The 17,486-nt window shown below is 48.0% G+C and overlaps 1 protein-coding gene and 1 long non-coding RNA gene across 11 annotated transcripts in view; one reads left to right on the forward strand and one right to left on the reverse strand.

Moving 5' to 3' along the window:
• ATP8A2 (ATPase phospholipid transporting 8A2) overlaps window positions 1–17,486 on the reverse strand; it is a 338,417-nt gene that overhangs the window by 184,092 nt on the left and 136,839 nt on the right. For all 10 annotated transcript variants that reach the window (XM_079973395.1, XM_079973390.1, XM_079973394.1 and 7 more), the window contains one exon: window positions 10,981–11,153. In XM_079973395.1, coding sequence (XP_079829521.1) covers window positions 10,981–11,153 — 173 coding nt within the window. The remainder of the gene's footprint in view (window positions 1–10,980; window positions 11,154–17,486) is intronic.
• Window positions 14,476–15,137, forward strand: LOC307215232. The gene is made up of 3 exons (XR_013838410.1): window positions 14,476–14,642; window positions 14,811–14,950; window positions 15,119–15,137. It is a non-coding gene; the product is annotated as an uncharacterized lncRNA (long non-coding RNA).

Consider the following 17,486-nt stretch of genomic DNA (forward strand, 5'->3'; position numbering starts at 1 on the left):
TTGAGGATGACAAGAATAATAAAGCTCAGAAATCACTAGTCATAAAGCTCAAATGCAAACCCTATAGTGTGTGTGTGTGTGTGTGTGTGTGTGTGAGTGAGAGACAGACAGACAGACAGACAGACAGGGAGGAGTGTTGCCATCTAGAGCATAGTAAATTCAGTCTGCAAACTCACCACCACAACCACATTTTCATGCATCCCCAAAGAGAAACTTGCATGAGGAGTCGGTGAAAAAAATAAATTGTACTCAACTGAAAAGAGATCTGTTTTAGTGGCCAGTGAGGGAAAGTTTGTGCGTGTTTTTGGACATACCAAGATCTGACTGCAGTCCCAAGCCTTCATCCACCTTCAATTATATGCACACATAAAAGCTGCCAGAATGATCTTTCCCTTATGGTTTTCAAAGTCATAAGATGAGCACTGGGCTGTCATGAATTGTCAGAGGTAGAACTAGATAATAAGCATTGATAATTCAGTAGCTGATAGATGGGGGGAGGGAACGTCAGATGAGTATGTACAAGAAAATGGAACACATACATAATTTTCTTTGGGACCAATTAATGTTATACAAGTTTGCATATGTTTAATAAGAAATACATTTGACATTTCCTTGTCACAGGGCAGGAAAGGGGAAATCTTCTGTAATGAACGTCAATGAGATACTTTTTGTTGTTGTGTTGTTGTTTTTAAATAAATGAACACAATCTGAGCTGCATCACAATACAATCATTAGGTGAATGCTAACCCCAGTAACAACATGGGCATTAATATTTCAGGTATATTCCATGGGCTCATTTTGCAAACTATATTATTGAGTTTTCTTCTGCACAGCAGCAGAAGGGTCATGGTAAATTCTCACCCCTTGGTGTTTTCAAGAGTTCTTTCCTATCTCTTCTGCTATGTCAAGGTGGGGAAGCTTTTTGGCGTCACAGGCCAAAATCTGTCAATCACCTGACATCATAGTGACATCAGGTGATGCTGCACTTTGAAGCCCCATTTGTCGAGACTTCAAAGTGCAGTGTAGGGCCGTTTGAAACCCTTTGCAAGCTGCCCCACACTGTTCTTTAAACCTCTGAAAATTGGAGGTTCAAAAGAGTGGAGCAGGGCTGTCCACTTTCAAACAGTCCACACTGTTCTTCGACCCTCTAGTTTTGGAGGTTGAAACAGAAGCTATATCAGGTGTAGAGGTAGGTGTGCTTTCCCCCCAATCAGCTGGTGGGCCAAATGGAATAGCCTAGTGGGTCAAGTTTGGCACACAAGCCAGAGGTTTCCTACTCCTGTGCTACATCACTGAACTATTTATGAGCATTGCATAAAAAAAATTTAGCCCCAGGATAGATATTCAGCAGCAGGCAACACACCATCACCTACAGGAGTTATACAAGACCTGGCTACAGCTCAATGGAAGTGCTCGTGCTTGGCATGTACAAAATCCCCAGCTTCAATTCCTGGCCTCTCCTCCGAAAAGGTAGCAGGTAACATGAAAGAAAGCTGCTTGATGCCCTAGAGAGCTGATGCCAGCCAGAGTAAGTATTACTGTTATGTACTGAGTCAAATAGGATCCAAACTGTAGCAGTCTGATTGGTCCTAGAACAATAGGATTCAGAATGCAGCAGTCTGATTGGTCCTAGAACAATGCAGCAGTATGATTGGTTGGCAGGAACCACCCAATCATGCTCCAGATTGAAGTGAATCCACAACCTGATTGGCTTACAGTAGAATTCCGGAATTAGCCAATCATGTGCAGCCCATTGTGTAAATAATGTATATAAAGCAGATACTTTGAGGGGACATTCATTCCTCCTCACCACTATGAGCTGAATAAAGAGCATGAAATCACTTGGCGACTCTGAGTATATTTCACTGGCGACGAAGGTGGGATCCCGCTGAGCTGACTGCCACACACAGCACCGCAGCACCGCCACCTGCCGCACCGCTGCCTCGCACCGTGTATCCAGGCTTCAGCTCCGGGACACAAGGAACTCAGAATGGCAACCGACAGCAGCTTCTCACCGTTCAACCCAGCATCCGGAGACTGGGAAGCGTACGCCTCCCGTTTCACCTTCCTCCTAGAAGCCAAAGGGGTCACCGATGAAGAAGACGCCAAGAAGAGGGCAATATTCTTCAGCGTTTGCGGAGAGGAGACATTTGAAATCGCCCGGGCTCTCCTTGCGCCTGAAGACGTTGCTACTGTTCCATACAAAACAATAATGGAACAGCTGAAGGGGCACTTTTCACCACAGCCCTCAGTGGTGGCTCGTCGAAATGCCTTCTATGCAAAGCGGCAAGCCCCTGGGGAAACCATAACTGGGTTTGTGACCTCTCTCCGCCAAGCCGCCCGGTTCTGCAACTTCTCAGAGCTGGAGAACATGCTTCGTGACCGCCTCGTCGGTGGCCTTAGGGATGAGAAGCTGCAACGAAGCCTCTACGCTAAGAAGGACCTAACGTTCCAGGTCACTCTGGAGGAGGCCCTGGCAACGGAAGCTGCCGAGAGGTCGACGCAAGAGGCACGGCCGAGCCAGCCGTCCCAACCGAGGGTCCACCACGAAGACCTCACCGACGACTCAGGATCTGACAGGGAGGAGGTGCACCGAGTACAGCAGCGCACTCAAGCAGCCCACATACCACAGCTGCCTCGACGAGAAGGAGGGAACTGCGCAAGCTGTGGAGAAAGTCACGAGAGGAGGACCTGCCGTTTCCGCAACGCAGTGTGCAGGCAGTGCAGAAAAGTGGGACACATCGCCCGGGTGTGTCGGGCTCGGCCCACCCGATGCCAGGCATCAGATGACCAATCCAAGAACCCCAGGTCCCGGGGCCCAACGCACCAAGGCAACTCGACGGAGCTCACGGACTTCCAGGTATACCAGTTGCCCCACCCCAACGTAGAGAAAATTTATGTAGAGGTACAGATAGAGGGGGCCCCATGCCGCATGGAGCTTGACACAGGTTCAACTCTATCCATAATCTCGGCAAGGACCTTAAGGAAACTGTGTCCTAGTGGGGGTCCCAAACTCAGGCCGGCCCCATTCACCCTCCGAGACTTCCAGAAACGTAAGGTCCCCACAATGGGGGTGGGGACCTTCAGGGTGCAATACCGAGGGCGGACACGGCAACTGGACTTACTTGTGGTCAAGGGCCCCTACATTAGCCTACTGGGATTGGCATGGTTTGGACCACTGGGGCTAGCTGTCACTGGGGTAAACCACACTAGCTTACAAGTGGACGTGGACGCCATATGCAAGGAATTTCCGGGGGTTTTCGATGGGAAATTGGGACAGTATACGGGCCCCCCCATTGCTCTACAGCTTGACCCCGCAGTACGACCGGTCAGGCTCAAGGCCCGCCGGGTCCCATTCGCCCTGAAACCCCGTATAGACGAGGAATTGGACCGGCTCATGGAGCAAGGAGTGCTGGAACCGGTGCCTAATGCCCCCTGGGAAACCCCAATCGTCACACCTGTCAAGCCTAATGGTTCAGTCCGCATCTGCGCAGACTACAAATGTACCATAAACAAGGCCCTCACGGCCCATGCATACCCAGTGCCAGTGGTCAGCCATGTCCTTGCCACCCTGGCTGGGTCGAAAATTTTTGGCAAGCTGGACTTGGCCCAAGCATATCAACAGCTGCCAGTAGATGAGACCACAGCAGAGGCACAGACGATTGTGACGCACAGAGGAGCATTCAGGGTAAAGCGGCTGCAATTCGGTGTCAGCGTGGCACCAGGCATATTCCAGAATCTAATGGACTCTCTCCTTAAAGGGATTCCTGGCGTCACCCCCTTCTTCGATGATGTGTTGATTGCCGGGCCCACACCAGAGGAGTTTGAGGACCGCCTCCGCACCGTTCTGCACCGTTTCCAGACAGCGGGTCTCAAGGTGAAGCGGGAAAAATGTCTACTAGGAGTGCCCCAGGTGGACTTTCTGGGATTTATGGTGGACGCAGAAGGGGTCCACCCGACTGGGGACAAGGTACGGGCCATTTGTGATGCCCCAGCGCCCAAGAACAAGACTGAACTTCAGGCCTTCTTGGGACTATTGAACTTTTACCATTCCTTCCTTCCCCACAAGGCGGCGGTAGCGGAGCCCCTACACAGACTCCTGGACAAGCGGGCCCCTTGGGTGTGGGGCCAGCGCCAGGAGGCCGCATTCCAGGCAGTCAAGGACTTGCTTGTCTCAAACTCGGTCTTGGCACACTTCGACGAGAGGCTGCCGGTGGTGCTAGCATGCGACGCCTCGCCCTATGGAATTGGCGCTGTCCTGGGACACCAACTCCCAGATGGAAGAGAGGTACCAGTGGCATACTTTTCCCAGACACTCAACGCAACTGAGCGGAACTACTCACAAATCGACAAGGAGGGTCTGGCAATCGTGAAGGGAGTTAAAAAATTCCATGATTTCTTGTACGGGCGGCCCTTCACCGTGGTGACTGACCACAAACCGTTGCTTGGCTTGTTTGCCCCCGAAAAGCAGACCCCCCAAGTGCTGTCTCCTCGCGTCCTCAGGTGGTCAATTTTCCTTGCCAGCTACCAGTATGCACTGATTCACCGCCCTGGGAAGGCGATGGGCCATGCGGACGCCCTCAGCAGGCTGCCACTACCGGAAACAGGCCCTGACCCAGCACCTGCACAAGAGGTTATGAGCCTGGAGCTGCTTCCTGACCGCCCCATTCAGGCACAAGAAGTTGCACACCATTCCAAGAAAGATAGGGTCATCTCCCGGGTCCTGGACTGGGTGTGGAGGGGATGGCCCAGCAGCAGCCCCGGGCCAGAATTCGCCGGCTACACAACCCGCAAACATGAACTGTCGGCCCACAAGGGGTGCCTGTTATGGGGAAGCAGGGTCGTTGTTCCCCAGCCCCTCCGAAAAAGGGTCCTCACAGCCCTACACGAGACACACCCAGGGGTAGTAAGAATGAAGGCCCTTGCCAGGAGTTATGTGTGGTGGCCGGGGATCGACGGAGAGATAGAGGCCTGGGTCAAACACTGCCAGGCCTGCCAAGAATCCCGCCCGGATCCCCCAAGGGCCCCAGTCCAGTCCTGGGAGTCCGCCCGAGCACCATGGTCACGACTGCATGTGGACTTCGCTGGCCCCTTTCAGGGGAAAACATTCTTCATAGTGGTGGACTCCTACACCAAATGGCTGGAAGTCGCACTGGTACCGTCCACTTCTACGTCCGCAGCCATCCGGGTACTACGCAGGCTGTTTGCTACCCACGGGCTCCCTGACACTCTCGTCTCAGACAACGGGACTGCATTTACGTCAGGAGAATTCCAAACCTTCACAGCGCAGAACGCCATCCGCCACATCCGTTCGGCGCCATTCCACCCTGCCACCAATGGCCAAGCAGAACGCATGGTGCGGACCACCAAGGAAACCCTTCGCCGCATGACGCAAGGGGATTGGGAGTACCGCCTTGCCGCATTCCTTCTAGCACAGCACAGCACCCCCAGCTCAACGACTGGCAGGAGCCCCGCTGAACTACTAATGGGTCGGCGCCTTGCAATCAGATTGGACCGCCTTCACCCCGATAGAGCTCAGGATGAGGTAGTGGTGGGGGAAGGCAGGAACCCTCGGACCTTCGAGGCCCAGGACCCAATGTACGCAAAGAATTTTGGAGCAGGCCCTGCATGGGTACCCGCCACAGTCACCAGGGTCACTGGCCCCGTGTCGTACGAGGTGCTAACAGATGGGGGGCAATGCTGGCGCCGCCACTGCGACCAGATACGCCGACGATTCCCGGGAGAAAACCAGGAGGATGAGGACAGGTCAGAGGAGTCCCAAGGGAACAGTGGGGCAGTGAGGCCCATAGAGCAGCAGGGGCCGGCAGGAGAGGCAGAATCAGTAAATACAGAGAGGACCCGTGAGGCCGAAAGGACACCGGAACCAGAACCACGACTGAGCGAGCCGGTTGCGCCAGACCAAACAGCCCCATCACAGCCAGCATCCTTGGAACATGAGCCAGAACCTGAACCCCGGACCAGGGAACACCCCAGGCCGCAACGCACACGTAGGCCGCCAGCATACCTTGAGGACTATGAATGCGACCTCCCGGGCAGGACTGGAACTTAGAGGGGAGGGGTGTTATGTACTGAGTCAAATAGGATCCAAACTGTAGCAGTCTGATTGGTCCTAGAACAATAGGATCCAAAAGGCAGCAGTCTGATTGGTCCTAGAACAATAGGATTCAGAATGCAGCAGTCTGATTGGTCCTAGAACAATGCAGCAGTATGATTGGTTGGCAGGAACCACCCAATCATGCTCCAGATTGAAGTGAATCCACAACCTGATTGGCTTACAGTAGAATTCCGGAATTAGCCAATCATGTGCAGCCCATTGTGTAAATAATGTATATAAAGCAGATACTTTGAGGGGACATTCATTCCTCCTCACCACTATGAGCTGAATAAAGAGCATGAAATCACTTGGCGACTCTGAGTATATTTCAATTACTGAGCTGGATGGGCAAATAGCCCAGCTTATTATAAAACAACATCCTATGTTCCTATTGGGGGACTGTGTGCACTTGACGTGGGTGGCGCTGTGGGTTAAACCACAGAGCCTAGGACTTGCCGACCAGAAGGTCGGCGGTTCGAATCCCCGCGACAGGGTGAGCTCCCGTTGCTTGGTGCCTGCTCCTGCCAACCTAGCAGTTTGAAAGCACCAAAGTGCAAGTAGATAAATACTGCTCTGGTGGGAAGGTAAACGGTGTTTCCATGCGCTGCTCTGGTTTGCCAGAAGCGGCTTAGTCATGTTGGCCACATGACCCGGAAGCTGTACGCTGGCTCACTCGGCCAATAAAGCGAGATGAGCGCCGCAACCCCAGAGTCGGCCATGACTGAACCTAATAGTCAGGGGTCCCTTTACCTTTTATGTTCCTATTGTGGGACTGTGTGCACTTATCAGTTGCATGAACAGCCGCAACCACATGAGCCACCTGAAATGTCCAGGCACAGGTTGACTACTACATCTGATGCTTCTGAAAACGATGCCACCAACACTGTGATATCTGTGGTCTGTAATACCACAACCATACTTTGTCTCCCTGTCTGCTGACTTGCTCTGCCTTCCCTGCAAGGCAAACCTTCTCTACAGGATATTACATAGAATTAAGTTGGAGTTCTAAGATGTGCCAAAAGATCACTGTTATGTACTAAGCTTGGATCCTAGAACAATAGGCAAGTAGGATGCTAGAATGCAACAACTGATTGGCTTGCAGGAAAAGACCAATCAGGCTCCAGGAGGAAGTTAATCAGCCTATCAGGCTGGTAGGATCGTAGAATGCAACAACTGATTGGCCTGCAGGAAAAACCAATCAGGCTCCGGGAGGAAATTAATCAGCCTATTAGGCTGGTAGGATCGTAGAATGCAACAACTGATTGGCCTGCAGGAATCACTGTTTTACAAGCTGCAATAAAGAGCATGAAATCACTACAGGACTCCGAGTATATTTCAATCACTATGAATCTGTGCAAAAAAGATCAGAGGTGTATCACCAGATGCAGCTTGCCAAGTGGGTTGGGGCCAATTTGGCGCTCCTGCTGGAAGTGCTTACACTGTGTCAACCTCCCTGCTGCCTTGCCCTTCTTCCTCTCCCTCCCAGAAGGCAACAGCAATCCGCCTGCCAGGAAGCTAGCTCTTGTGGGTTATCACCTGCTTTCTTCTACCAGCACCGAACACATAATGATCTCTGGTGCTGTTGTGAAGGCAAATGCTGGCACAGGACCACCAATGGCTGATCCTGGATCATCGCTGGGTCTGGCTGGGTCCCAGGATTGCCTGGCTGCCATTACCTGGCACCATTTGACAGCTTTTCTGGATGCTGTCCTAGTCAGAAGAAGCAGCAGGAGGAAAGGCCTTCCTTGCTGCTGCGGGGACACATAGTTGAGCTCTGCTTTGGCAGTTAATTGTAGCAGGGGTGCATGTAGGATATGGAGAGAGCAAATACAAAGCATCCAAGCCACAAAACCACAAAGGTTATTTAACTTAAGGACTAAGTAAAGCTAATCAAGAAATAGTAATTGTATATTGGCATTGAAAGGAAGCAGGAGCAGGTGACCAGCACATTTGATGGGCTTGCCCTTATAATTCAGAACTTTTGGCCGAAGCTGGCAAAACAATGGTAAGAGCTACAGCAAAGGTCGGAAACTTGTATCTCTCCAGATGTTGCTGACCTACAACTCTAATTGCCCAACCAACATGGCCAATTGTCACAGATGATGGGAGTTGCAGTGCAACAAAATATGGAGGACAACAGGTTAGTTACCTGTGCCCTATAGCATAATGTCTTTCATCTAAGTCACTAAAATTCTTTTTGGGATATTTCTCAGATGTATTGTTAAACATTTCATGTCAAGTTTTAGTCCTTATTATGTTACTTCCCAAATCGTACGGAGCTTTAAAAAGGTAAAGGTACCCCTGCTCGTACGGGCCAGTCTTGACAGACTCTAGGGTTGTGCGCTCATCTCACTCTAGAGGCCGGGAGCCAGCGCTGTTCGCAGACACTTCCGGGTCACGTGGCCAGCGTGACGAAGCTGCTCCAGCGAACCGGCACCAGAGCAGCACACGGAAACGCCGTTTACCTTCCCGCTAGTAAGCGGTCCCTATTTATCTACTTGCACCCGAGGGTGCTTTCGAACTGCTAGGTTGGCAGGCGCTGGGACCAAGCGACGGGAGCGCACCCCGCTGCGGGGGTTCGAACTGCCGGCCTTTCGATCGACAAGTCCTAGGCGCTGAGGCTTTAACCCACAGCGCCACCCGCAATGGAGCTTTACTCCATTGTAAAAACAAACAACCCTATCCTGTATCCACTTTCCACCTGCGTTATTATCACCCCATAGATTCGTTTATTCTAAATTTTAATTGTATGTTGGACTGGGGACACAAAAGGTCAGGGAAGTAAACGTGATCTCATTTGCAGTTACGAAGAAGTCTGTTCAGGTTCGACCATTTTAAAACAAATGGAATAACCTTATTCAAGGCTGATCTAAGGAATCAAGACAACCGCTGCAAGTTAGCAACAAATCCTGTTTTAGGTTTCTGTCAGTGAGCTTTTTGCAGTGAGGTATAAACAAAGGTATTAACCCCTTGATTATCTCCCATGTTGAAAATGCATTTTGGTGAGTCGTTAAGTTCCATGCGTTTTCCACAATGTTTTGAGTCTAGGAACCTTTAAACTCTTGAGTCAAGCCCCACTTCCTTCAGACATTGTCAGTCTTTGTGGGGCTAGATCAAAGGCCCATGCAGTCAAACCAGTTCCCATTTCCAGTGCCTTTCTTTAAGCTAACCTTAGTCATATGACTGACAGGGTGGATGATTGCCTATAATCCTCCTCCACTGCCAAGAATTTGCCGATATTACTCTTCTCCTCTCCCACTATCTCTGGTGACCAAAAGGCACAGTACTTTTAATTATTAGTACATTTAAAAAACAAAAACCCAAACGCCCCCAAAGAACAATGTGGAAAAATACAATAAAAGAGGAAGGAAAGCGATGTAATTTCATAGGTTTAAAAAAGGAAATAAAAATAAGTGGAGTTGAGCCCCCAGGGAGAAGGAGGAATGCCTTTAATAGCCCATAAGGCTTTGCAGAAACGTTCCTTTTGCTTGCCAGGTGCTTGATACTAAAGAAAAGAAAACATTTTTTATCCCACTCTGGGATGTTTTAATCGGACTGTGTGTGTCAAATAAGGCAGTGCATTTTAAAACTTCACAGGAAGAAAGTTAAAACGTAATTGGCGCAGAGGAAAGGAAATTTCAAATTAAATAGTGCAGACATTAATGGGGTGGGAATGGAGGGGAAGGAGCAATTGGGACAGATCTTTGTTTTTCAACCTGATGATACACTATTTCACCAAATCTAGAAGGACTATGGCTCACAATTCTCAATTTGAAGTAGCATGAATCCATAGGATTTAACGTCGCATAAATTCAGAGTCAGCTTTTCATTTCCACAGGGGCATTTCATACACATTTGCCATTCAACGTCATTTTAAAATATACTTTTTTAAAAAGAAAGATATATGGTATATTCATTTGCTAGGCTTTAGACATAAAGCACAGTTGAAGCTAGTTCTCAGGAGAAATCTTTTAAAATGAAACTGCAGTAAATTTGGGTCTGTTTAGGAGAAAGAGAGAGGCCCATAACAAGATAAACTGATCCGTTTGCCCATTGTCTCCATCAACAGGATTACCTCAAAATGAATGGGGAGCAGGTGAGGTTTAGCAAAAGGTTAACAAAGCAGAGTTTACATTCCAGCCCAGCTTTTGTCAACCTGGTGTCCTCCAGATGTTTTAGCCTACAACTCCCAGCAAAACCACCTGAATGCAAGGAGGGAGATGTACTATTCTGTACTGTACAGTGGTGTAGCCAAGGGTAGCCAACACGGTGCCCCCCAGATGTTGCTTCATGGCAGACCCCTTCAGCCCTGGCTAGCATGGTCAATGGTCAGAGGTGGTGGGAATTGTAGTTAGGGAGGAAGAAGGAATTTGGCTCATTCCAGTTTCAATGTGAACCTACCTTAATTCCCAGTTCCTGAAACAATACACAAATTGAAAGGCAGCCATTCTTCGGAATTTGCTCCAAATTTTGCAATGCAATTAAAACCACCAAATAATGTGCACAAAAAAATTAGGGGAAAGTGTGCACAAAAAGGCATATCTCAGTTAAAATAACATACAAACTCATCGTATTAGGGGGAATTGCTTGCAAAAAATGTCTATTTGGGGAGAATTCTGCTCTAAAATGCTGACAAATATTCACATGGATTCTTTTTTAAAAAACAAACAAACCTGCAAACCAATGTTGATTAATATTGAAAAAATAAGAAACTGAAATTGACATATTTGCCCATCCCGGCTGTTGTCTGCAACATCTGAAGGAGGTCACATAGGCAACAGGGCATGGGAACACATAAGACTATAAACTTGTTTTATAACCTGGAAGCTTAAAACTTCCAATGGAAAGATCTTGGCATTTCTTACCTGCAACAGATGACAGATTTGCACGATAGCGCTAGATCCAAAAAGGACTGCCGCACCTCAAAGGAAAGAGCGTACTTCAGCGTCTGACCATCGATAATCAAAGCGATGTCATTCTCTTTGCCCAGCGAATCACCCAGGTTTGCACAGTGCTGAGTCAGTGTAGCTCTCGTTGCCTGAGGGATGCACACAAAAGAAGGAAAGGGAGAATAACACTCCTTTCTAGAATGGATCCGAATGGCAGACATGACAGTCAGGGCCATTGCAGTGACGGCCCCACATTTGTGAAACTCCCTCCCAAGTATTCCCATCATCATGTGCTCTCATCAATACAGTCGTTTAAAAAGGGCCCCTCTTATTTCAGATGGATTTATCTCAAAGGATTTGTGGTGCTGGTGGTTTGAAACTCTTTTGTTTCCGATAACAGGGGTCTTGCTGGCCTCTTTGTGGTCAGAACTGCTGTTTTAAAATGGTTCTGGTTTTTATGCAAGTTGCCTTGTGAGGGCTTTGCCCTGAGATGTGGCCTAGGGATGTTTAAATAAAATAAGTAAGGGTGCAACACATAGTTGCTTTCATGAGCACATCATCCATCCATCCATTTTAAACCCTGTTTATGTGTTCTCTCAGGACACATAACACCTTTCAGGATTCAGCTTCAGTTTATGGCCCATCACCAGATCCAGCCCACTGCCATCTACATATTGGTGGCAGCTCTCTCCTGATGGCGCTCCCAGAAGCTTCATATAGATGTTAAAGAGCACGCAGGACAATATGGAATCACGACAAAACAGGACAACTCCCAGGGTGCTGGGCAGTAGCCTCCCATAACATCCTTCTGTAATCAGCCCTAGAGTTAGCAGCAGACCCACTGAAGCACAGGGAACCCAACCCCAACCTCCCTGAGATGTTTCAGCATATTGTGGTGAATAGTATCAAAAGCTATCAAGGAGAACAAGCAGGGTCACCCTCCCCACTCCCATCTCCATCCTGACAAACGTCATAAACCCAGAATGACCAAGGCAGTTTCACTGCCATTAGTGGGCCTGTGGCCAGACTGGATCCAAGAAATCAGTTTCCTTCAAAGCATGACACTGGACTGCCACCACCTTCTTTGAGCACGTCATCCAGAAAGGGGATATTTGCTACTGGACAGTCGCTGTTGAATGCTTCTGGGGCCTGGGAAGTCTTCTTAAGGAGGGGGTGCACCACTGCCACCTTCAAAGGAGATGCTCCCCCCATTTTTTTATTTTTTATTTACTAATTAGGAAAACAGGATCTCACTCTTTAATTCTATGAACTGCTGGCTGAAGGCAAATGTTATTTTTTTTCTATAGGCAACAGTAAACACAGTACATTATTACATTCATGCAATTTCCCTTTCTTTTACAAATACGTTATCAGCACCGAGCGAGCAACTTCGAGTTAAACACACTCCTCTATGGAAAGATGCCGTAATGTCTGCTAAATATATCTGTTGATCCGTGCTTTAGAAGATCTCTTTTTATAATGCCCCAGGTTGCAGGTAATAGCTACGAAATACGAACAAGACTGGAGCGGGATTATATTTGTCAGGAATTTTTTTTAAAGGTATTTATGAACCATTGTAATCTTGTGACTGCTTTATGGGCCCAAATTCCTTCAGGGAGAAGTCACAAACCCAGAAAACTTGTTGCAGATTATAGCATTTTCTCTCCTCATCTCTGATTTGACAAGCAGATGTGGAAGCAGTGCGTAGATAAACTACTTAACAGAGACAATACAAGTGTGGGCACTGGACAGCTTCAGTTAAGCTAAGTGTTGTAAGGCAATGAAGGGAGTCTTGAATGAGGGCTTCAAGGGAACAGCCTTCCTTCTGCATCAACCAGTGTTCTGGGCCTTTGACCAACTAACCCAGGTTTCACAGGGCAAGGACATCCTCTAGGCCTAAGTATTGGCCTGAGTTCAGTCAGCTGACCTTGCAGCCCAATGGAGAGTCATAAGGCTCTATTCAAAACAAAATAAAAAAAATCCTTCCAGTAGCACCTTAAAGACCAACTAAGTTAGCTCTTGGTATGAGCTTTCGTGTGCATGCACACTTCTTCAGATACTTCTTCAGGTATCTGAAGAAGTGTGCATGCACACGAAAGCTCATACCAAGAACTAACTTAGTTGGTCTTTAAGGTGCTACTGGAAGGAATTTTTTTATTTTGTTTTGACTATGGCAGACCAACACGGCTACCTATCTGTAATTAGGCTCTATAACAGGGGTGCAGAATCCGTTTCAGAACCATGGGCCACGCTTATTTCTGGGCAACCTTCTTCGGGCTGTATTCCAGTCGTGGGTTGGGCAACAGTGGGCTGAGCAACAAATGTAGATTTGTACGGTAGGATAGCTTTACACAGCACTATTTTTCTAGAAAAAGAGGTGCCCACCTGAGAGGTGCCAAGTTCCAGCTGGAAAAAAGCCCTGGTTTTACACCTACTCAGACGTCCCTCTCTGGCCTCCATCCAGACAAGCATTATCAGAGTTTTAGTCTTGCAAAAACACTCAAGAGGGTGTGTGGCTTAGAAAATCCTTCCTTCTGGTCTGGCAATCTTGAGTCCCACTGGGTTATTACACAGATTCCAATAGCTGTGCCTGTCTGTCTATGATTACATTCTCTGCCTCTGGCCCTTGGTTCCTGTTTGCCGGATCTGGTATCTGACCGCCAACCTCTTCTCAACCACAGCTCCTGCCCCATGTCAGGCCCAAACTCCATGGCAACCTATTCCAAGATAGGGCCCAGGTCAGAAATAAGTTAAGCGTCATATCCTTCCTTACATCTTGTTGGCACAGCTGCTTACAGTGTCCTTGCAATGCTATTGTAATAACTTATTCCAGGATACCTAGCTGTTACACATCACCTTGAGCATTTCTTGGCTGGCTCAGTAACAACAGGTTTCGACAATCTATTCACCAGCTTACATGTACAAACAATTTGCTCCTCCAAACGTGCATGAATACTGCCATGTTGTATAAGCATTCTCAAGGAAGCTGTATCGGTACTTTCCAGAAGCAGAGATCTTTGCGTTCCCAGTGCAAGCCCCTCAACTGAAGCTCCTACTATTACCGTATTTTACCTTCTATAACATGCAGATTTTTTCTCCTAAAAAGGAAGGGGAAATGTCTGTGCGTGTTATTGAGCGAATGTGTGGTCCCTGGAGCCAATTGGTGCGACGGGAGGCAAAAAAAAGCAGGCAAAAATCAAACCGCGCGTCTCCTAGAAGGGAAACTTGAAAAGAGGAAGGGGCTGCTTTCCGGCATTCTGCCTCAGGGTCTTACTGCCCACCCATCTCTGTTTCCTTGCTGTGTTTGCTCAAACGGAACAAAGAGCAGGGAAAGCCCCTCCCCTCCAGGCAAGCAGAGGGGAAAGCTGAAAACATGCAGGAGGGAGAGAGAGAGAGAGAGCGCGAGCTGGCTGGCTTGGGTGGGTAGGTGAGGGAAAACTTTTGCCTTCCTTTCCTCCCTACCCCTCTCCTGCATTCTTAGCCAGCTGCTTCTCTGCACACCCCTCTCCTGCTCCTTGTCCCTTCGGTGTTTTTCCTTCCCTCCCCACTTAAAATGTGGTTAAAAAGCATGGATCCACATGGATCCTCAGGATCTTTGCATTGGGTCAGCCCAAATTCACCATCAGATCACATAGCATGTCCATGGCTACAGCCTGCCCCCCAAAAATCACGCACCCACTGTTGCCTGGGGCTGCAATGGTGCAAAAATGTGGTTAAAAAGCATGGATCCACATGGATCCTAAGGATCTTTGCATTGGGTCAGCCCAAATTCACCATCAGATCACATAGCATGTCCATGGCTACAGCCTGCCCCCCAAAAATCACGCACCCACTGTTGCCTGGGGCTGCAATGGTGCAAAAACATGGTTAAAAAGCATGGATCTACATGGATCCTCAGGATCTTTGCATTGGGTCAGCCCAAATTCACCATCAGATCACATAACATGTCCATGGCTACAGCCTGCCCCCAAAAAACCACACACCCACTGTTGCCTGGGGCTGCAATGGTGCAAAAACGTGGTTAAAAAGCATGGATCTACATGGATCCTCAGGATCTTTGCATTCAGTCACCCCAAATTCACCATCAGATCACACAGCATGTCCATTGTTACAGCCTGCCCCCCAAAAATCACGCACCCACTGTTGCCTGGGGCTGCAATGGTGCAAAAACGTGGTTACAAAACATGGATCCACATGGATCCTCAGGATCTTTGCATTGGGTCAGCCCAAATTCACCATCAGAGCACATAGCATGTCCATGGCTACAGCCTGCCCCCCCAAAATCAAGCACCCACTGTTGCCTGGGGCTGCAATGGTGCAAAAACGTGGTTACAAAACATGGATCCACATGGATCCTAAGGATCTTTGCATTGGGTCAGCCCAAATTCACCATCAGATCACATAGCATGTCCATGGCTACAGCCTGCCCCCCAAAAATCACGCACCCACTGTTGCCTGGGGCTGCAATGGTGCAAAAATGTGGTTAAAAAGCATGGATCCACATGGATCCTAAGGATCTTTGCATTGGGTCAGCCCAAATTCACCATCAGATCACATAGCATGTCCATGGCTACAGCCTGCCCCCCAAAAATCACGCACCCACTGTTGCCTGGGGCTGCAATGGTGCAAAAACGTGGTTACAAAGCATGGATCCACAGGGATTCTCAGGATTTTTGCATTGGGTCACCCCAAATTCACCATCAGATCACATGTCTGTGGCCACAGCATGAAGCACAAAAATGATACATCCACTGTTTCATTCAGAATGTTTTTTCCCTTGTTTTCCTCCTCTAAAAACGATGTGCGTGTTATGGTCAGGTGCGTGTTATAGAGCGAAAAATACGGTACTTTAAAAACAACAAGGCTTATTAAATAAAATAATCCCCACCAGTGAACCTAGATTATGAATGTACTAAAACAGCCCAAACCAGTGTTTGCCAATCTTTTTGGCAAGTGCACCAAGGTAACAAACTTCAAAGTAAAAAGGGTGGGAATGCTAGTCCAAGGAAGTACTGTATGAGTTAGGGTGCTTTTGACTCTTGTTATCAGAGCATACCAAAGGAGTAAAAAGCAGTGCTAGAAAGGGCAACAAGACCGCAGGCTTGACTCTGTGCCACAGGCATGTCTGCCCCTGTCCAGAAGCACCAGGGGAAGCTTTGTATGCAGAAGGTCCAGGGTTCAATCCCAAGAATCTCCAGGTAGAATGGGATATAACCTGCCCTGAAATCCTAGAGTAGGGGTCAGCAAACGTTTTCAGCAGGGGGCCGGTCCACTGTCCCTCAGACCTTGTGGGGGGCTGGACTATATTTTGAAGGGGGGGAAATGAACCAATTCCTATGCCACACAAATAACCCAGAGATGCATTTTAAATAAAAGGACACATTCTACTCATGTATAAACGCACTGATTTCTGGACTGTCCACGGGCCGGACTGAGAAGGAGATTGGGTTGCATCCGGCCCACGGGCCTTAGTTTGCCTAACCTTGTCCTAGAGAACTGCTGTTCATCAATGTAAACCATAGTGAACTAGATGGACTAACAGTCCAGCTCAGAGTAAGGCAGCTTCCTATTTAACACCTGCTGCCTGTGCCACCCGAGGCACCTATGCCTCGGGTTCACTAATTAGGGCTCAATTTCCTCCCCTTAAAAATGATTAATGTAAGTGTTATTTCATTCCTTAGTTCTTTCCCCATGATCATCTATATGACATGATACAGTCAAAGTCATGCACTTTTGAGGACTAAGGATTCCAATAAGAGAGCAAAGAGCACGTCTGATTAGCTACCACTGAAATCGACAGCATTTAGAAGTGGTTAACTTTGGTGGACAGAATTTTGATACATCCCACAGGGGCTTCCTTTTAATTAAGCATGCACAGGATCAAGTAGTCAATGGAGAAGAAAACATGGAAGGGTGTTTGCGAATCTACCATATGAAACATTTTAGCATTAACTAGGGTCTGAATATTTTTGAAACTTCATTCCCTAGTTCCTTCAGTCAATGTTCTTTATCAACTTTGATCCCAACAGTGGTTACGACCTAAGAAGTTAAGAAAGTGATGGCTCATTTTTTTATGCCTTTTCCCTCATCTGTTGATGATTGTGGTTTATTTAGGAGAAAGTGCAAAACTAGCTCAATTCCTAAAATCAAAATACTACACAAACAAACGCCTGAAATTATTGCCCCAGGCACGCAGTAGATTATCATGTGGGATTCTTGGTACCTTCCAGTTCCCAGCAACAGGAAAGGGCCTCAAGTGTCAATTTCCCAGATTTTCCTGAAATATTTCACAAATCCCTTTACAGGGAGAGAGAGAAAACCCGTGTTTTTCAGCAGAAACCATTTCCCCTCATCCTCTCCCTTCTCTATACTGTTCCCAATACACTGTTCCCACACAGTTTGCCAGCCTATTAAGCCTGTGCCGAAAACACTCAGCGTTAGAAGTATTTTATATCCTAAAAGGGAAATGGCTTTGTTTCATG

The sequence above is a fragment of the Podarcis cretensis genome (assembly GCF_951804945.1).
Source record: "Podarcis cretensis genome assembly, chromosome: 4".
NCBI classification, from domain to species: Eukaryota; Metazoa; Chordata; class Lepidosauria; order Squamata; family Lacertidae; genus Podarcis; species Podarcis cretensis.